The 20,797-nt window shown below is 45.5% G+C and overlaps 2 protein-coding genes across 8 annotated transcripts in view; one reads left to right on the top strand and one right to left on the bottom strand.

Annotated features, from left to right (window-relative positions):
* Positions 1-1,904: 1,904 nt before the first annotated feature.
* PDIA6 (protein disulfide isomerase family A member 6) lies at positions 1,905-20,560 on the top strand. Its single transcript, XM_080814169.1, has 13 exons — positions 1,905-2,031; positions 7,343-7,484; positions 11,004-11,061; positions 11,504-11,630; positions 13,169-13,275; positions 14,652-14,782; positions 15,171-15,285; positions 15,807-15,947; positions 16,719-16,803; positions 16,929-17,001; positions 17,969-18,127; positions 18,876-18,972; positions 19,568-20,560. Exons 1-13 carry the CDS (start codon positions 2,013-2,015, stop codon positions 19,634-19,636), a joined length of 1,323 nt encoding a protein of 440 aa, XP_080670295.1. The 5' UTR covers positions 1,905-2,012; the 3' UTR covers positions 19,637-20,560.
* ATP6V1C2 (ATPase H+ transporting V1 subunit C2) overlaps positions 20,501-20,797 on the bottom strand; it is a gene marked incomplete at its 5' end in the record, with an annotated part of 50,746 nt that continues 50,449 nt past the window's right edge. For all 7 annotated transcript variants that reach the window (XM_080814166.1, XM_080814168.1, XM_080814164.1 and 4 more), the window contains one exon: positions 20,501-20,758. In XM_080814166.1, coding sequence (XP_080670292.1) covers positions 20,669-20,758 — 90 coding nt within the window. In that variant the 3' untranslated portion in view covers positions 20,501-20,668. The remainder of the gene's footprint in view (positions 20,759-20,797) is intronic.

The following is a 20,797-nucleotide window of genomic DNA, read 5'->3' on the forward strand; positions in this document are numbered from 1 at the left end:
CCAGGAATATCTATTAATCACTGGAGTAACCCCCGGAACCCAGGACCATGCCTGAAATAAATGGGCATTCAGGAAATACTCGTCAAGCGAATGAGTGGAATGAGTGAGTGAACAGTGAACAGATCTAAGCCTTTGTTTAAGAAGAGACAGAATGTTCTAGATAAATCCATCTTCTGATGGCTGAATCTGTGTTCTCTAAATTCTTCTGTTCTCCCCAGAGCCTCCAGGATACATGAGGCCTTCAGTGCCTAGCTAGCTTTTTCCCGCTTTGCTCTTCAGTCACTCAACTGGAGAAGAACCAGTCAAGCACTCGAAGGAGGTTCTAGAACTGTGCTGTCCAATACAGTAGCCATTAGCTAGCGGTTGTTATTGACCACTTGAAATGCGGCCAGTCCAACCTGAGATGTGCTCTAAGTATCAAATGTACTCTGGGTTTCAAAGACTTGGCATGAAAAAACAAGTAAAATAGCTCATTAATCATTTTTATATGATCGTATGTTGAAATGATAACATTGTGGGTATTGGGGGTTAAACTATTATTAAATTGAATCTGTTTTTTTTTCTAATTTTTAATTTTAATTCAGTGCAGTTAACATACAGTGTTGTATTAGTTTCAGGTGTTCTTTTTACTTTTTTCATGTGGCTACTAGCAAGTTTTTTTTTTAAAGATCTTACTAATTTATCAGAGAGAGAGCACAAGCAGGGGGAGCCGGCAGGCAGAGGCTGAGCAAAGAGCCCGGCATGAGACTCGATCCCAGGACCCACTGAGCCACCCAGGCATCCTGGCTGCTAGAAATGTTTAAATTTCATTTGTGGTCGTGGCTGACATTTTATTTCCATTGGTGTCAGTTCCCCCTGCTGGGCCTTCTTCACTCCCTTACCTTCCTATGCCTGGATGACTTTCTCTCCACCTGGGAAATCTTTGACTCAGCTGTAGTTCCACTTCCTCCAGGAAGCCCTACAGGCCCTCACCACTCCTGGAGTCCACTTAATGCTAAATGCTTTGGCCAGAATCGGAGCTACCTTAGGCACTAAGCACTAGAGAGAAACATACCATTACTAATACAAAACCAAAATGCTCAAGTCCACTCGAAACACAGGACGAGAAATCAGAGGGGAAAGATATGGGATCTTAGTCGGCTACGCTTAAAATACTTTACTTTTGCAAATTTTGCAACTGATGGCATTGCTAAGGCCCCTCAGAGGGCGAGGAAGGAACCCTCCCATACCGCAGAGCTCGGAGCCTGAAGACCCGCGGGCTTCCACAGAGAACCTGATCTATCAGCGAAAAGGTTTTGTAGTCAGGTGTCCCGGACATGGGAACTTTTCAAGTAATTCCACAAAATAAGTACATGTTCACTTCTGGTGTATACAGTACGTGCTTAGCAAGCGTTTGACTGAATACTCACCCGGTAGACGAGAAAGATTAGAAAAGAAGAATTAATGTTATTTAATTAGCTCCTAGATGTACTGAGGGCCTAAAAAAGAGTTACACCCCCCCCCCCACCCCGAGACAAAGAGAACAAGGGGTGGGGAGAGGAGGGGCAAGGGATGAGTGACGGGTGGAAAAGAGGGTCGCTAGAGGCCAGGGAGGGAAAGAGAGAATAAAGACCCTTAAGATAACAAGGACCAAACGCCAGACTCTACGGGAGGGACAGGAAGCGCTGGAAACCCAGTTCGGGGTGGGGAGGACCAGGGGGCCACGGAGAAAGGAGAGGTTGGCCCGCCCCGCCCCGCCCCCAGCAAGTCCCTCCTTCCGCCGCTCGCTCCGCCCCCAATAAAAAAATCAAACCGGGAACCTCTACCCGGCCGCCTCCCATTGGCTATGCGGATGAGCGAAGCTCGCCAGGACCAATGAGCCGCGGCCACGGCTTGGCGAGCGCCTTCCGGCCCGTCCGCGCCGCGCCGCCCGGCGCCTGCCTCACAGGCCGAGGGCGGGACGTGGGGCGGCGGGGGCGCGGCGCGCGGAGCTCAGGCGACGGCGGGACTACGCGACGGCCGGGGCGCTCGGCATGGCTCGCCTGGTGCTGGGTAGGCGCCGGCTTTCTGGTGTCGGGAGGCCGCCTGGGAGGTCCCGGCGGGGCGGGCGTGCGGCCTCAGCCGGAGCCGGGGTGGGGGATGGCGGGCCCGGCCGGCGCGAGGGTTCGGGGCCCTGCCGGACTCGGGGCGCGTGCGGAGGGGAGGCACGTCGGCGGGGCTCCCGAAGCCCACCCAGGGGAGCGTGGCGCGGCGGGGACGGGGAGCCCCGGGGCTGGGCGCGAACCCGGGGCGGAGGGGCGGCGGCGGGCCGGGCGGGAGCCGAGGCCGGGAGCTGCGTGGGAGCCGCGCGGAGCACCTTGATCCCTGGCGGAGGCTCCGGCCCGGGGCGACCTGAGAGGGTCAGGGTCAGGGCTCCCTTGATCTGGGTCCGCTGTCCTCACGCCGGCCTGCGTGCAGCGCGGCCGCGGGGGTCACCACCTGTTCTGTGGAATTCCCACTGATGAGAACCGAAATATCAAAACCCAGCCCTGGAATCAGACCGAAGAGTTGCCTGCGAAAGGGAACGGGGCCTTCCAGAAGCACTTTAAATGTGGTGGAACTTTCAAAAACTCGATGGAACGCGGACTTCCATGAATTATGTAAATACCCGTTTTAGAAACGACGGCGAGGGAGGTTGAAGATGATCCCGTCCCTTTTCTGGCGCCCCTTGGTCCCAACCCAGCCCAGGCGCTAGTACCGGCGTTACCGGGACGCTCTGGGTGCAGACCAGAGCCCCAGCCCGCCCCCGGTTTTGCTAGCTGTGTGACCGGGAGCGGGCCGCTTGGCCACTCTGGGCCGTTGTCAGGATGAATGAGTTCATACAGGTCTCAGGAGGGTAAGCGAGATATAAATATTTGCTGTAGGACTGCGGAGAGAACATAGAGGACGGGGAAGGATCCCAGTCTCTGTTTAGTTTCTCTCGGGTGAATTCAGAGTCAGCTCCGGAAGAGTCTGTGGTTCTGTCAATTAACTCATGATTCGAATAATTGTAGTCAACCTTTTGGGGAGCCCTGTTGGTTTCTAGATGACCGCTTTGGGATCGTGTACTCTTGCTAGCAGGTGTAGGACAGAGATGTTGCTGATGTGGGTTTATAACATCCTTAACTACTGTGGAGAATAATGGGGAGCCACAGATGGCAAAACCATCTGCTCACATAGATTCTAGACACTCGGATATGCCAGTTTCCCATTGGTGCTCATTATCAGTGAGTGGAAATGCAATGCGAATTTCAGAAACGGAACGTTTATTAGTGGAGATTGACCTACTTTATCATCTTAAGTGGTCTGGGGTTTTTTGTTTGTTTTCTTGAGGGTTTTCATAGGGGATAGTTACTCGCTTCTTTCTGCTGTTGGAATTTATGCATCTTTTGAACTGTTTTTTTTCTGAGTATTTAATTTCTTTCTAACCCTACTAGGTTATACTGCCTTTTAAGGAATTTAGGTTTCAAATCTCTGTTATCAAGACATTTCCACTGGAGAGCCATTTAAAAGAAAGGGGAGTCTCTTGTGAGAATCAGGCAAAATTTAAAGACAGGTAAAAACACCAGCAACATTACTAGGGAAAAAAAAAAAAAGTCCAAGTCCGTGTTACACTGATGTCATGACCGTTTTTGTATGGAAAGGAAGCACATTCCTAAGGTAAAAATCATGGCCCATCCCTTAGGTGACTCCAGCCTGCCGTCCCTGATTGATGGAGAAAGGAAAAAAAATCCAATTCTCCTGCCACAATCTACGTAAAGACCCTCCTTGGGATTATACAGATGCGATCTCCAGTCCTTTGGTTAAAAATCTGGATTGCGTAACCATCTCTTTCTAATGAGGTGGCCTTAGGCAGGTTACCCTTTCTGTGGCTCAGTTTCCTGGTCTAAAAATGGGCATGATGATACATACCACATAGATTTTTCAAAATGAGTTAATATATCTTAGTTGCTTAGACAGTTCTGGTATGTAATGTCATTTAAGCATTATTCATAGTTAACATGTCAGTTTCTAGAGAGTAGGTGGACAGATACATACATCAAAATATTAGCTATTCCCCCATCCCTCCTATAAGATTATCTCTTAAGGAAATATTTATATTTATTTGGGGAGAAGGCAAGTATAAGAATTTTCAGCATTAATCTGTTAACTGTGACAAGTCGGAAATAAATTCTGTGGGGGTGGACTGGCATCGTGATAGAGCCATTAAGAATGGCTATATAGGGGGTGAAGGTGATCCATAATTACATAGGAAATGTCTTTAACTTATTTTGAGTGAAAAAAAAATTATGGAAAAGAATGTGTAGTAAGATCACATGCATATAAATAAAAGTTCTAGACCTCTGAATTACATGGAGATGTCAGTAAGAATAGTCACCAAAATATCGCCCATTCTAGCGGAACTGTTGATGGGTTTTCTTTTGCATTTTTGGAAAATTCCACAGTGAGCTCAATGTAATGAACAAGTGTCCGTTCGTGTTGATTTTACAAAAAATGATAAACTTTAGAAAGTAGAACTCCATGGAGGATTTTCCAGGACCAGTCTTAAGTTCTAAGCTTGTTCAGAATTAAGAGTCTCTCTGCTTAAATTCTTAATTTACTTGCTTTGTTAAATACGTCAAACTCCTCTTAACCTTTCCTGCAGCAACAGAAAGATTAGTGAGCAGTGCAGTCCAGTAGAGATAATAATGCAAACTTTGTATCTGATTTTAACTACTCTAGTAGCCTCGTTTAAAAAGGTAAAAATAAACAGGTGAAATTAATTTTAATATATATTTCCCCAGCATATATAAAATATCATTTTAGCACGTTATATAAAAAATACTAAGAAGATGCTTTTTTCCCCCTACCCAGTCTTCAAAATTTAGTGGGTTTTTTATACCATCAGTGCCTATTGGGGCAGCCACATGTGGTGGGTGGCTGCTGTATTGGACGGCAGCAGTTACCAAAAGAGCCCCACTTTGGATGGCCTGATCTCCATCCACATGCCTTTCCCACCTCGTGAGGTGGGAAAGGAGGTCATCCTGTCCCAGGCTACCCCCATCACTGGCTCTGGTGCCCTCCCTTCCTGATTCCAGGCATTTTGTTTCATTATTCCTCCACTTTATCTTAGTTTCTCTCACTCTCCATGTTTTTTCCCTTCATGCTCAGACCACTCGTCTTTGAAAAGAAACCTTCCTTCCACCCCACATTTGCTTGCCTTCTTGTGCTCTTCATAATAAGTCTTGTTTTAAAGCCTTACCTGTTGTTCTCATCAACTTGTTCCCTCCCCCTCTCCAGTCTTCTGCAGGTTGGCTGCTGCGTATTTTCACGACTCCGCCACAGCTGTCCTGTGGCGGAGGACAAGTCCCACAGTTAGTTTCCAGTCTCCTACTTGACCTCCCAGTAGCGTGTCTTACTGTTGCCCATTCCAGCTCTCCCTGGGTTGGGGTGATACCACTCTCCCACACTGCAGCCAGAAAACGCTCTAGGAAACAAATCTGGTCATACCCCCCTGCATGATAACCTTTTATGTCACCCGTAGTAAAGTACACAGTTGCAATATTCTTTTTTTTTTTTAAGTAGTCTCCAGGGGCACCTGGGTGGCTCAGTCAGTTAAGGGTCTGCCTTCGGCTCAGGTCGTGATCCCAGGGCCCTGGGATGGAGTCCCGCATCAGGCTCCTTGCTGAGCGGGAAGCCTGCTTCTCCCCCTGCTTGCCACTCCTCCCTGCTTGTGTGCGGGCGCGTGTGTGCGTGCGCACGCAGTCTCTCTCTCTCTGTCAAATAAATAAATAAAATCTTAATAAATAAATAAAGTAGTCTCCATGCCATGTGGGGCCTGAACTCACATCCCTGAAATTGAGAGTGGCATGCTTTGCTGTGCTGACTGAGCCAGCCAGGTACCCCAGGGATGCAGTATTCTTGAACAGTATAATTACATTGTTCCTTCATGCCCACGACCTAGTGAACCATTTTAACCTGAGCAGTAAAAAGACAACAGTGGTTTAAATGGGAAGAACTTGGAAATAGAAGTCAGAGGTCACAGATGGGCCACTGGATGTGCCTTTGTTTCCTTATCTATCAAAGAGGGATTATCCCTGCTCTTTAGTTAGTGATGCTATGAAAAACCTAGTGACCTACTGTATTTGAGAGTGATTTGAAAATTCAGAGTGCTGTGTAAGTAGAAGATGGAAGATTTAGCAGCAGAGCAGTTAGCACTGGTGTACACGCCTTCCTGGAGAAACTCACTGTTGGGTTATTCAGCAAAGCTCCATTCGCATTCTTCCAGATTCTGTCCACAAGGCTTAGGAAAATGTGACTAAGATGGTGCATGCCCACGCTGCCTTAGAAGACAGGTCAGTTTCACAGTTTGTTACATCAGTAGATTAAAAGAAAGAAATTATATGATCATCTTCATAGATGCTAAGAAAAGGTAACAGGAATTTCTCTAATATCAAGTTTATTTTTCAACCCAAAGCCAGCAAATGAGAAAATATTAAAGTCAAGAATAGTCCATTATTAAGCATATTGTATTAGATGCGATGCAATTGGAAAACAAGGAAGTCCTATATATATTTAAAAGGAGGAGGTGGCACTGGATAGTACTACCAATTCAGAACTTTTGAGTTCTTAAGATATTCGTAAGTCAGTTCAGAACTTGTTTTCCTATATAATTGTTAAAAATTACATTTCAAGTCCTGGAGTAGCCAACCAAAATGCACGTGGTCCACAGTGTGGCTAAACTGTGCTGCTAATAATACAGGACTCCATCCTCGCTTTATAACATTGATGAGAAAATTCTTTGTAAGCTCATCCGACGACATTGTAAGTGCCTACAGATTGCCACAAATAGTGTTAGGAGAAGTAAAACTATTTATAAAAGCGGTTATTGCCCTTGATGAGTCCCAGTTTAGTGGAGGAAGCAAGTGATTTTTCCTTCAAAAGAAAGTAGTAAAGGTAGCGTGCTAATATCGCAACTGCGTGTCACAAGAATTAAATGCTGTGCCCACTGCCCAGGCTCACAGGGTGTCCTCCCAACTTCTCAGTGTCCTCGCTTGTGAAATGGCCGTAGTAGTATTACCTCCCAGGGTGATTGTAAAGAATGAAGATGTTCATGGATAATCACGAAGTAAGAAATGTTTTGTCAGTTGCAGCTCAAGAGGTGAAAAGTGTGGCCTCTGTGGCCTTGTTGTGTCCTGCGCCAGGGGGAGCAAGATCCCAGGAGCTGCAAGAGCAGCAAGCAGGGGGCGGGGCTGGAAGCCGGAAGGGCCCTGCCCCGGGAGGACCTTGGGCTACTGACTCCCGTTACTGAGTTTGCTGCCAGAGCATGAACCCTTTCACTCATGTTTGCTTTGTGTCGCTGCAGGTCTGATGAGCTGCACCTTCTTCCTGGCAGCGAATGGTCTCTATTCCTCCAGCGACGATGTGATCGAGCTGACTCCATCAAATTTCAACCGAGAAGTTATTCAGAGTGATAGCTTGTGGCTTGTAGAATTCTATGCTCCCTGGTAAGTAGAAGGCTGTTGTGGGTTATATATGGTACTTCATAAAGTTAGAGAAAATATTATTTGAAAGTGTGATTTTATTCAGTCATCTAGTCTATTTAGCTTACGGCTTGTTTAAAAGAAGTAGGGAAGTGGGAGACTCCCTAGAGTGGTGTGAGTTAAAGGCCGTGGAGATTGAGTCCACTGAAAAAATATGGTTGAAGCAGCTAACTGTTGCAAAAAAGAAGAAATAAAATCCTTCTTCTGATTTTAAGACGGTATATCTCAATGATGAGGCAAGTGGGATCTTGATGGAAGGGAAACACGTTTATGCTGAAAAATACTGGGCACAGGAAAGGAAAGAACTAGTGATTGATTCCATTCTGTTTCTTGAAGAGAGTTGCTCCCAGAAATATGTCATTAAAAACTCGTTTAATTTTAAAATTCTTCTCTTGCCTCTCATGCATTGCTGGCGACAGGGACCCTTATGGGGTAAAGATGCAGTTATTGTTGAAATTAATGGTGCATGATTATACATAGTCAAAATACAGTATTGCACTAATTATTTATGTAGTTCAGTCTATAATGCAAACAAAACAGAAACCCAACAAATAGGCAAGTGTAGAGACAAATGAATGGAAACTGCAAAATGTGCTCAAGGCTGTTACTTCTGTAATCTAGCAGACCGTGAGTACCCTTAGGAGACCTGGGTCCCAGCCAGCTGTGTCCTGCTGCTGATCTCAGGAAGTCCTTTTAGATGTGAGCTGCGCCCCCTTTGCTCACATGGGGGTAGTCAGTGAAATTGTTACAGATTCTTCTTACTTGCTTGAGGGGGTACATTTGAGGATATACCTGATGGAAGGTTTTCCTTTATTGCTCTAATTTTTTCCTTTGCAAGACCATGAAACTGACTTTTGGAAACTCATTACCAGTCCTCATGGACTATTTCAGTTAATGTCCAGTGTAGCAAATTAAGGTAAAACCCTCTACTTTTATGTTGCCATATTGTGAATACTATTTATCTGAGTACCTTTATTATTTTTTTTTAAAGCCTCTCTTTTTTTGTTAAATCCAAATGAGCATTCTGTATGGGTTAATTCATTCGTATTAGTAAATGTACAGATAGTAATTGTACAAACTGTTCTGTTGTTGAATGTTAATGTTTTGAATGCTTTATGCAGTTTTTATAAGTTAGATTTTTTTTTCTTTTATCATTTATGGCATGAGTAACTGACATTGTTTTGGGGACCTACTATAGAAAGATAATATACCTCATTCCAAAACTAAACCAAAGAGCATCATTGAGAAAGCCAGATCTGGACCCTGTAGTTAATGGTTACTGTTAGTGGGTTTTGCTTCCTAATGTTCTGGGGAACAGGAGGTCTCATTAGAGCAGGTGTTTTTCCCCTCTTCTTGTGTTCAGACTTGGCAGCTTGTGAAGGCTTTGAATTTTTTCCAGAATAAAGATTTTCCTCTTTTTCGTGTAAAATCATATAGGACTGCGTAGGGAACCTAAAATATCTAAATAACATCAGAATATTAAAATAAATCTTGATGTGGTTATGTGGTACTCGTTCACTGGGACAGTAAATACCAAGATCTGGCAGCAGCTCTAACACCTAGACACCATAGTCCTGAAGTAGTGATGAGCATAGGCAAGGTTAGAAGAGAAGTGTAGCGCTGTGATAGTGATCTAAGAGTAGGTGTGTTGTGTATGTCCATCGTTGAAGGAAAGCCTTCATTTCCATTACAAGTTAGCAAAACAGAGGTGTTCCCCCCCCATCAGAAGTTCCTGGAGCCCCTGCATTTTTGTCCACCAACACCTTCAGGGTCTATGGACCACAAGTGAGGAACCCTTGGGTTAGAGGTCTGCTCTGTTTCGATTTATGTGGCATTTTGATCTGTCTTTACTGTGCTTCATATCAAAATTGAAGGTAACATACACTCTTGACAATCTCTGATTTGAGTCCTTTCATAGTATAAACTGAAATTAAAGAGGCACAAAGTCCTACAAAATTTTGACTCCTGGACTTCTAAGTAGGAGCACTTGGACAGCAGGATATTAGATAGAAGTATGTAGAAGCAGCATTCCAGGACATTTCCCAGAAGATCCTGACATTTAGTTAGTTAGTTAGTTAGTTAGTTAGTTAGTTATTTGACAGCGAGACAGCGAGAGAGGGAACACAAGCCAGGGAAGCAGGAGAGGGAGAAGCAGGCTTCCTGCCGAGCAAGAAGCCTGACATGGGGCTAGATCCCAGGACCCCTGGATCATGACCTGAGGCCAAAGGCAGATGCTTAACAACCAAGCCACACAGGCGCCCCAAGGTTCTGACTTCTAAAATACTGGATTGATGAAATGAAGTTCTGTATGAAGGGCTCCTCATGGTCCTGGCACATTGTATTTGCTCATTAGGTCTTTAGAAACCTAGTTAGGAGACTTGACTTTGTTTTTTCAAAAAACAAAAAATAATCACCTATGCGTAAACGGGTTATGGTATCTTCAAACAATGAATCTTACTCAGCCGTGAAAATGAACAATATAACGTCTGCAAGTTTGATAAGGGGTATAAACATAATAGGTTTGTGTATATAACTTTTTAAAAGCGCTCATCTGTATATGTTCTGTTTCACAATAATTTATTTCAGATACTGTTCCCTCCAAGATTAAAGTTGTTTTTTCTTGTGTTCTCGTCTCTGTCTCTCTCTTGCTCTTTTAACCCCACCTTGTGGTATAGAGGACTTTTCAGCTTGTGAGGCTTATAAATTTGGGATTACATGTACATTTTTAGCTCCACATGCTGCTGTCGGAGCCAAAGAGCATTGAGATTTAGGCTCTAATATTGATGGCCTCATCTATAAAATGAAGAGGTTGGATTAGATCAGGGAATATCAAACCTTAATGGGCTTAAGGATCACTAGCTTATCTTACTAAAATTTGGGTTCCTGAGCCCCTTCTCTAGGCATTCTGATTTTATGGTGCCCAAGAATCTGCATTTCGCCTGGCCTTACAGAACTGAGACCACACACTGAGGTACACTTGACCAGATAAATGCTAAAGTTCCTACCCAGGGGTAGAGTTACAGGGGACAGTTTAAACTCTTTAAATATAATTTGATTAAACAGTAATTTGGAAACTTTTTAAGTTAATATATAAAAAAGGATTATTGTAAAGCCACTTAAAATGGCCAGTTCCTTCTCATCACCGATCAGGTTTTATTAGTACATGTACCCCTGGCAAGCACCCGCCCCTGTGCAAGCCACTCAGTAGACTGCTGGTGGAGTTTTTTTTTTTTTTTTTAAGATTTTATTTATTTGACAGCAAGCACAAGCAGGGGGAATGGCTGGCAGAGGGAGAGAGAGAAGCAGGCTCCCGCTGAGGAGGGAGCCTGATGCAGGACTTGATCCCAGGACACCGAGATCATGACCTGAGCCAAAGGCAGATAGACACTCAATGGACTGAGCCACCCAGATGCCCTGGTGGAGTATTTTTGAATTGGGGATTAAAGACATTAATTGTTGCCTTGTGTTTTCATCTCCTAAAAGGTGTGGCCACTGCCAGAGGTTGACACCAGAATGGAAGAAAGCAGCAACTGCATTAAAAGTAAGTTTCTGAGACATCCGCGTTCCCCTGTGAATGTGTAAATCAGTCTGCAGCTGGGCTTGATGTAGGATGGGAAGGTCATTTGCATATTGAAGCTCAGAGCCTTTGTTCTGGTGCCAGAATCATGTAGGGAGCAAAGGGATAGCATACATTTAATTTTTATGTTGTCTATTTTTGTTAACTCGGTCTTCCAGATGAGTAACATGATGATTCTTCATCATGGTGATTCTGGGAGCTCAGAGTTCCCTCCAGGGCTGGTTTCTGTCTCACCCATCATTCCATGCAGGAAGGATTATCCAGGCTAGAGCCCTCATTAATTCTGTTTGTCAACCTAACCCTGCCCTTTACCATCTTTCCCCGAGTCTACAAGAATCGAACGGTGGGTTTTGTGGAATCTGCTCCAGTTGAAAGAAAAGTAGCTAATGCTTTTCTGTTTTCACAGGATGTTGTAAAAGTTGGCGCAGTTGACGCAGATAAGCATCAGTCTCTCGGAGGCCAGTATGGTGTTCAGGGCTTTCCTACCATTAAGATTTTTGGCTCCAACAAAAACAGACCAGAAGATTATCAGGGTAAGGACTTTTCCTAACGACTCCATTTCCCTGGTTGGAATTCTAATTTGAGGAGGTAGGTCAAAATTAGGAGCAAGGGCATGTTTGTTTTTGTAAATAAAGTATTTCAAAACACAGTCACACCTGTTAACATATTGTCTGTAGTTGCTTTCACGCTCAGATGGCGGCATCCAGTAGCTGCGGCTGACAGGGAGGCCTGCCCAGCTGAAAATAAGTGCTGTTTGGCCCTTCACAAAGAGTTCGCCAGCTCTTGGTCTAGAGTGAGAAAACCCTCTCTTTCTTGCTAGTACCTTTCTTAATTTGGTGTATTTCCAGGTAGATTGGAGGAAGGGGTGCTGGTTCAGAGGGTGGAGGCCTCTGGAGATAGAGAAGGGACAGAAGGCTGTGGTCTGTTCACAGCTTGCCCTTCCGTGTGAGGCCTGTCAGCCAGGGCCGTGGCACAACACACTTGGAACGTGTTCTGAGTGTTGTACTGTATTTGCTTTCTGATGTCAGGTCTGAAAGTGTTCTCAGACGTTTTTCTCCCTTCCTTGGCAGTTTGTTAAGAAACTATTTTTTTAAAAAAATGAAATTTTCCAGAGATTTTGTTAGAGTTTTGCCTTTAAACTGTGAAGATAACCTCACGGCCTATATCAACCGCGCACTTCCGAGTCCATTACGAGCCCCCTGACTTTTTCTTGAGTAATGTAGTTTCTTGTTTGTTTGTTTTTTTGTTTTTTGTTATCTTTTTAAAGATTTTATTTATTTATTTGATAGACAGAGATCACAAGTAGGCAGAGAGGCAGGCAGAGAGAGAGGAAGGGAAGCAGGCTCCCCACTGAGCAGAGACCCTGATGCGGGGCTCTCTATCTCAGGACCCTGGGATCATGACCGGAGCTGAAGACAGAGGCTTAACCCACTGAGCCACCCAGGCGTCCTGAGTAATATAGTTTTTGATGAAATTTCTAAGGGCTGTTGTCATTATTGAGTTTCAGTTACAGGGTTTGTTATTTCTTAGATTAGGAGTAAATTCAGCTAGAGAACCTAAAAAAAGCCCAAGATAACTGTGTCATAAGCAGGGTAGAACAAAGAGGCCTGGACTGCTTTCCAGTTACTTGGCTTCACATATTTCATATCCTGCTTTGTCCACATTTTTTTTTCTCTCCGTCATCATAGAACTAGTTTCTTCTATTTTTCTCAGTTGGTAATTTGTTCTCTGCTGTCGCAACTAGATAATGAGTTTCTTACTCATCTGTGTCCATGTTGCATGTTATGTAAACGTTTGTGAGTTACTCTCCGTTGAAGATGATATTGATGGGTGAACAGGAAGGTGTTCTTATTCACACTAGAAATGTGAAACTGAAGAAGGGGATTTGGTTTTCCCAGTGAAAAGTCTAGTGCAAAAGGCATTATAGGGAGAACTTGGCCCTGTGTTAAATACACATACGTACTGCTGGATGTGTTCAAACAACCGATAGAGCTGACAGATTGAGGTAGTGTCCTCCAGGCACACAGCTCACCGCCACCTGTCCGTCTGATTGTCCTGTGTCTTCCTGTAGGTGGCAGAACTGGTGAAGCCATCGTAGATGCTGCTCTCGGTGCTCTCCGTCAGCTCGTCAAGGATCGCCTTGGGGGAAGGGGCGGCGGATATAGTTCTGGAAAGCAAGTAAGGCTGTATAGTGTTAATTTTTGATGTGTGTAATGATTCTGATGCCAGAATATGGATTCCTTGTAGAGGATAGGGTTTTTTGTTGTTGTTTTATTTTTTTTAAGTCGCTACTACTATTGTAGGTAGTAGAACTTTCAGTTAAAAACAGGTTAGATCAGCTAATGCCAGAGGGAGTCAACCAACCATCCTGTTTGTTTGACCTCCTCAGAGGCAGTCCCAGGGCGGCTTGGCACAACTGTAGGCCAAGAACCAGGCCGTAGATGGGCTTCTGCGTCCCCGTGCTAAAACGGAAGAGTTTGAGCTGTAGACAGAGAAAGAGCTCCAGGCCAGGGGAGCCAGGCTCTGGGATCCTATGGCCTTTGTAGTTCTAAAGTGGAGAGAGAGACACCAGATGGGCTTTGGGCAAAGAGGGGTGAAATTTGAATGATCTCTTGGCCTGTATCTGGCAATCAGCCTGAAATCCTGGAAAACTTGTATAAATGGACAAGGAAGAAGACAAAGAAGTTCTTGTTCCATGGATTGGTATTTTAGATGTCCATGTAGGAGATGGGATGTTTAACCATGATGTACTTATGTTCTCGTGAAGAGGCCTTCAATTCTTACAGATAGAGATAAAATGGCCCTTGACTCTTAAAGAGACCAGTAAAACTAGCTCCTTACACAGATGAAGAAGTTACCCAGAGATTCCAAGCTCTTGTCTTTTATTTCAAACTCCCAACATTTAATGGGCATAGTTGTCTCCCTACCTCCATGGCTTTTGGCCCAAGCACCTGTAAGCAGTAAACAGAACTGACTGCTTCTGAGCCTTGGTACTCAAGAAAGTTCTTTGGAGGTACCTGGCTGGTTCAGTCGGAGGAGCGGGTAACTCTTGATCTCGGGGTTGTGAGTTTGAGCCCCACATTGGGTGTAGAGAGGATTTGAATAAATAAAACTTTAAAAGAAGAAAATTCTTCGAAAAAAGGGATTGGATGTTATATTTAGCTTTCTTGAATGATGGGGATTCTATCTATGGAAAGGTAGCAACTGTGGTGCATTTAACATCCTGGGATGAAGGAGCGGCTGTGCCCGGTCTGAATTGGAGTGGTGTTACTGGGCGGTTCTTTGAGCAGTGCAGGGTTTCCTTTAAGAAAACAGCAAGGGTAGAACTCAAGTGCGTGCGATAGCTTATACTGTAGGTGCTGGTAATTGACAGTAAACACCACTTAACACGCGAAAATACTATTAAGGAATGCCCCCAAACTGAGTAAGTTTTCACTTGAAAGAAAAGCTCCAAACCTTGTTAAGATGTGGGTGAGACTGTTAAATCTGTTTGGAACAGGAATAATATGCTTTCTGGCCACGCCTAGTTTAATGTTCATTGTCACCTGTGACAGGGTAGGAGTGAAAGTTCAAGCAAGAAGGATGTGATTGAGCTGACGGACGACAGCTTCGATAAGAACGTCCTTGATAGTGACGATGTTTGGATGGTTGAATTCTATGCTCCTTGGTGTGGACACTGCAAAAAGTAAGAGCTTTCTACTGAGTTCTGTGAGTCATGGTGCTTTTAGTATGGTCACCTCGATTGCTTCGAGGAAGCCGGTCCAGACCTAGGTAATTCCCAGGATCTCCAGAAAAACTCTGGACTCTCGGTGATGGTTACATGTTGGCATTAGGGCTGACAGAATCTTCTATCGTGTTTTCAGAGATGAACAGGGAGCCAACGTCCCGATTTGGGGAGGGCAGTGACAAAAGGCCCGGGAGGGAAACGTGGAAGGGTAGTGTCGGTTCATGCCACACACGTGCATAATGTGTGTCCAAGTGTGCTTTCACGGGCCTGGGCAGACATGCACACCTCAGCTAAAGTATCTGTGCCAAGAGTTAAAACACTTTAAGGTGCAAATATTTTCCTGTAGCCTCGAGCCAGAATGGGCTGCTGCCGCTACGGAGGTCAAAGAGCAAACGAAGGGAAAAGTGAAGCTCGCCGCTGTGGATGCCACCGCGAACCAGTTCCTCGCCAGCCGATACGGGGTGAGTGTGCCTGTAAGGCTCGTTTCTCTCAGAAATATACCGTGATTTCAACTCTTACTTCAGCCAGCGTTCCGAGCCTCCCTGTGTGGGAGGAGGGCAGCTGTTTGGCCATTTGTAATGAAACTAAATGACTGGATTGTTAAAACTATTAAATCTTCATCAAGACTATCTTTTTTTTCAATCCAATATCTCACTATTTCTGCTGTGTGCTTAGTGCGAATATTTAACTTGCCCAGGCTTTTACAAGTCGCTAGCATTGCTTTCAAAGTCGGTCCATTTGTTCTAGAACAGATGTGTTGTATGAAGTATATAGGCGAGGTTTGAATAAGCCTTGGTTAAGCCTGATGGTCAGACCGTTAAAACCACCTGATTAACAGACCTTTGTGTCTCATCCCGGATCACTGATTCAGGCTGGGACACTGTTTTGTTAAATAACCTATAAGGTAGTTTTAGAACCCATAGAGATGATTTTATTTCTTACTAAATGTTAATTTGATTGTCTTGTCTTGTCTTTTTCATAGATTAGGGGATTTCCTACAATCAAGATATTTCAGAAGGGGGAGTCTCCTGTGGATTATGATGGGGGGCGAACGCGATCTGACATCGTCTCCCGGGCCCTGGATTTGTTTTCTGAGAACGCGCCACCTCCTGAGCTGCTTGAGGTAAACCACTTCCATTACTCGATATAGGAAGCACTTTTCCAGTCTGATGGCGGGGGCTCTGCCTCGGTGATAACACTCGTTTTGTCTTTTCAGATGATGAGCTCTTTCCCTTCTCTTGTAAAGCGCTCTCTTGGAAGTGTTACTGTATTTCCAAGTGGGGAAGATCTGTCTGATAAATTGTTGCATTTTCATAACTTTTAGCACTAAAATAGTTACACTGCAAGGACAGGTGTACCAGGCTGCTTATAAACAGAACGCATCCAGTCACGCTGTCCTTGTTCTCCAAGTAATAGCTGTTCTGTGCGGCTAAGCACATAGCGGGCATCGTGCGGGTACGTTTACGTCTGTTCCTCTCAGTTCCCACACGAATGCTTAGAGGTAAATACGCTTTTAGCTCGGTTTTACGTGAGGAAACAGGCACAGAGAGCCTCAAGGGCTTGTGCATATATAATACATTTCTGTCTGTCTAGCTAATGATTGTCGGAGCCAGGCCACACCCAGGCTTTGTCACTCTAGAGACTGTGTGTGCGTGATGTCCGCTGGCACCCCAGAGGGAGGACTGAGGGACAGATCACAGGAGCCCGTCACAGAGCAGAGCTGTCACTGGTGCTGCAGTACTTACGAGGCTGTCGTATTCAGGAGCAGCCACTCGGTCCCGTGAACTGCTTTGCTCTTTAGTGAATGTGACGGGGCCAAATCTTTGTTGTCACACTGACCTCTGGGTTTCGTGTCAGCGGCCTTTCAACCAGCCCTTGTCTTCTGGGCCCACAGATCATCAGTGAGGACATCGCCAAGAAGACGTGTGAGGAGCATCAGCTCTGTGTTGTGGCCGTGCTGCCCCACATTCTGGATACTGGTACGATGAGCAGAGGCTCCCTCGCTGTCTCTGCTCTGCTCCCGGCTCTGAGAACGCATGCTCGGTTGATGAGTGTGACGGACTCCTTTCTCTTTCCTTGAAAAAATTCTGTCTATTTTAATTAGGAGCTGCTGGCAGAAACTCATACTTAGAAGTTCTTCTAAAGTTGGCAGACAAATACAAAAAGAAAATGTGGGGGTAAGTTGTTATTATCTCAGTAGGATTTGGCTGGAAGAGCTTCGTGCTCCTGAATTTCGGGTTTGCACTGTGTTCTCTGTCAGGTGTCCTGTTTCCCTCTGGGCTTTTTTTTTTTTTTTTTTTTTTTAATTTAAGAGGTAAATAACAATTATCATCTAGAAGGAAAAGCAACCAGGACTCTTCTTTATATAAAAGACACTCGTCTGTGCCACAGTGTACTCTTTCTCAGAGCAGTCATTTTAAATGGTGGTTGGGGTCCCAGCTAGCAAGCAAAAACCAAGTCCCCTAACTGCACTCTGGTACAGCTTTGAGGGCTAGAGAAGGCAGAAGTAGAGGGTGGTTTTCTTACCTTTTTCCAAGTGAGGGGGTCGATACGGGCAGATTTTTAAGGCACAGTATGTCTGCCTCCTGTTGGACATTTTTGCTTCTCGTCCTCAATATCTCTTGCCCGTCCCGCCTGCCTCCTGCCCCTGCTGCCCCGCTCAGGTGCCGAGTTCTCAGGATCGTGGCCCTACAGAAAAGCGCCTTGTGGCGCCCCTTAGTCTTCACCGCTGTAGCGGTTGAGTAAAGAAATGAGTCAGGCATGTTCGTGGTTCTGGAATAATGATATGCCCATAAATTTTACAAAGAAGTCACACTCCTAGAGAGTATGCGTAATCCTCCCAGTGATCAGTAGGAGTTCAGGTAATACAGACAGAAAATTTACCAGGTTTAGTGGATGATATTTCAGGGGCTGGGAGGAAAATTTTGTAGATTTGGGGGACTTCTGGAGGTACAGTTTAGGGCTTATGAGAGGAACTGGAGTTAAGAGCATGTCTAGAATACATTATTTTTGTAAACTTTTTTATTTTTACATCCCTTTCATTCCATAAAATAGTTGGAGTGTAATCATTTTTTAACACCTGCTAATTATATTTCAACTAATTTGAAAGGGATCTTTATCCTAAAAACCCGCCTGTCTTTCTAGGTGGCTGTGGACTGAAGCTGGAGCCCAATCGGAACTTGAAAACGCGTTGGGGATCGGGGGGTTTGGGTACCCCGCCATGGCAGCCATCAATGCACGGAAGATGAAATTTGCTCTTCTAAAAGGGTCTTTCAGCGAGCAAGGCATTAATGAGTTTCTCAGGTAGTTTCTTGCTCTCTCAAGTTATTTTTATGGCTTTATGTATTGTATACCGTGTTCTTACACTGAAGTAAACCCCGGAAGAAGACGCAATTAAGAAAATCAGAGAAAATAGTTTACGTTACTGTAGTGTGAAAAATCTGTGTAAACGGACGCGCACAGTTTAGCCCGTGTTGTTCCGGGATCAGCTACTTGGAAAAATGTCATCCTTTTCCAGCAGCTGATTCCAGTGTCAAGAACCTTAGGAAATGCACGAGGGCGCTAAGTAACAAGATTGAGCCCGTGGACTCACTGTTTGGCAATGGCTGGTTCTAACCCCAGCTTTGCGTTTATTCGTACTTCTTTTCAACTAGTTTTTCTTTTCTGGTTTTTTGTTGTTTGTTGAGTACAGAGGAGGTTGTTGAGTACAGAGGAGGTGACTAGTCTGGAACTGTCAGGATTGCGCCCACGTTCTGCACCACCTGGGATAGTTTTTGTGTACTTAATTTGTATTTAAGCAAAATAAGTTTTTCTTTTATTGGTGATAACTGGTTTTACCTGATGCCAAGACCTGAGTAATTTCACGCCTGGTCGCATTGCTGTTCTTGCTTGCAAAGATAATACCATTCAGGAGCAAGAGGTGAGAAATACCTCTGCAGGAACCTAGTAGGCAAGCGGCCGTTTTAAAAGCATTGATGTGCTCGCTTCGGCAGCACAGATACTGAAAGCGTCGTTCATGCACGCGCACTTGCTTTGGTCCTTCCCCCCGCAGGGAGCTCTCCTTCGGGCGGGGCTCTACCGCACCTGTAGGAGGCGGGGCCTTCCCCCCCATCAGCGCCAGAGAGCCTTGGGACGGCAAGGATGGCGAGGTGAGTCCCCCGCCAGGGGGCCGTGTGCCCGCGGGACTTGTCGTTGGGCTGCTTGTCCAGCTGCTTCTAACTCTCCCTGTCCCTGTACCTCTCTGCTGTTTGTGAGCCAAGTCCCTTCCACCGTGAGGAAGCCTTGGCATGGTGTCACAGACATCCTGCCCTCAGCAGCCTTTCAGGGCCGCATGGCACTGGATATTCTTGACAGAGACCGAGGTTTGCTTCCCGCTTATCACCCCGAAACTGAGCATTTAGCCTGGAATTCATTTACTCTGTGTCTGAGAAACAATCACAGCTTTGGGATGAGTGTTCACTCTAGTTCACTTCTGCCCCTTCCTCCTCCGAAGCACCAGCTAAATGGCTGTCGGTGTTAAGGAGGGTGGGAATTTGTTAAATTCACGCTCCACCTAAGCTCTCGGCTTTTCCAGCAGACGTAATAGGCAGTGTTCACGCAGGAGCTGGGTGAGGGAGGAGCGGGCTCTCCGATCCGGGGCATCCCTAGAAGTGACTGCTCCGCGGTGAGCCCAGGCGCTCGGAGCCCCTCCCCCTGCCACCGCCCCCAGTCCCTGCAGGGCCTCACATTGGCTTTGTTTTCCAGCTTCCTGTGGAAGACGACATCGACCTCAGCGACGTGGAGCTGGACGATTTGGAAAGAGATGAGCTGTGAGAGGCTCGGCACAGACTTCAGTTCGCTTTCCTTGGGAGAGTTCCCCAGCAGTGAAGGAACGTTCTTCACAATCAGATGAGTCTACCAGTGGCCTTTTTAACCAAGAAGTAGCACTTGATTGGTCATGTGAAAACACTGCACCAGTGAACTTTGCATCTCAAGAGAACAGTGAAAAATTCTATGAATTGTTGTAGCCAGTGAATTGGGTTGTATTCTGTCAAGTAATATTTTGAGGAAAACTGATGGGCTGTTGACATATTTTTTCCCTCCCTCTGACTGCTGCTTGAATGTTCTTGGAGGCTGTTTCTTACATATTAAGTTTTTTTAATGTGATTCTTTCGTTTGAATATTAATGGCTTTTTTCCATTAAAAAATAAAATAATATTTTGGACAATGCCAATAAATGTATGAAATTAGTGTCCACATCATAAAATCAGAGTCCGATGTTTAGCCAGTAAATTAATATAACGAAGGGAAGACCCTGATGTCTTCCCTCCCTGTAAACCTGTGACCCAGAGGACGCCATCTAGAGGCCAGGCGAAGCACTGATTTCTTATGTGTCCCGCGAGGCCAAGTTCCAGCTGTGAGATGTGACCTGTACAACGAGTTTGTACAAAGAAGGGTGAAAAGCAGTGGGCGGTCAGCTGAGAACTGCCCTTCGTGCCCAGGATTTTGTCTTCAGCCCGTCCGCAGTGACCGTTAGGAAGTACGGCCGAGGACACAGCTCGGGATCTGACGTGCTTCCTTCCTCCGGCCGCACGAGATGGCCGTGAAGGCCCGACACGGCAGCCGCTGACCGACTCCGAGGTGGGCCCCGTTTCTGTAAAGTGCAGTTCCGGTAATGTTAGAAGATAAGAGACCATTCAAAGGACTGAGCATTTCTTTATTGTAACTTAAAAAAAAAATAAATACAACTGTAACTAACTTTTGTGAGCAATTTCTCTAAAAGGTGAATTCCGTAGGGTCCTCCGGCGAAGGCAAAGAGAGGTGTCTGTAGGAGTCTGGTGACAGGAAAGCTGGGGCCGCGCGGCTCTAGTCGAGGAGACTGAGGTCGATGCGGAAATAGACGTAGGGAAAGTAGTCCTGGGTGCTGAGCTGCAGCCCTGGGATCTCCACGGACGCCTGCAAAAGACGGCGCGTTGGCGCTCTAGATGCAGCGGG

The sequence above is a fragment of the Martes martes genome, assembly GCF_963455335.1.
Source record: "Martes martes genome assembly, chromosome: 9".
NCBI classification, from domain to species: Eukaryota; Metazoa; Chordata; class Mammalia; order Carnivora; family Mustelidae; genus Martes; species Martes martes.

What these genes read in the sequence shown, in the direction of transcription:
- PDIA6 (XM_080814169.1), top strand. An exon ending in CAGACCAGAAGATTATCAGG is followed by an intron (nt 11,631 to 13,168) that starts GTAAGGACTTTT and finishes GTCTTCCTGTAG; the next exon opens with GTGGCAGAACTGGTGAAGCC. An exon ending in TCCTCGCCAGCCGATACGGG is followed by an intron (nt 15,286 to 15,806) that starts GTGAGTGTGCCT and finishes TCTTTTTCATAG; the next exon opens with ATTAGGGGATTTCCTACAAT.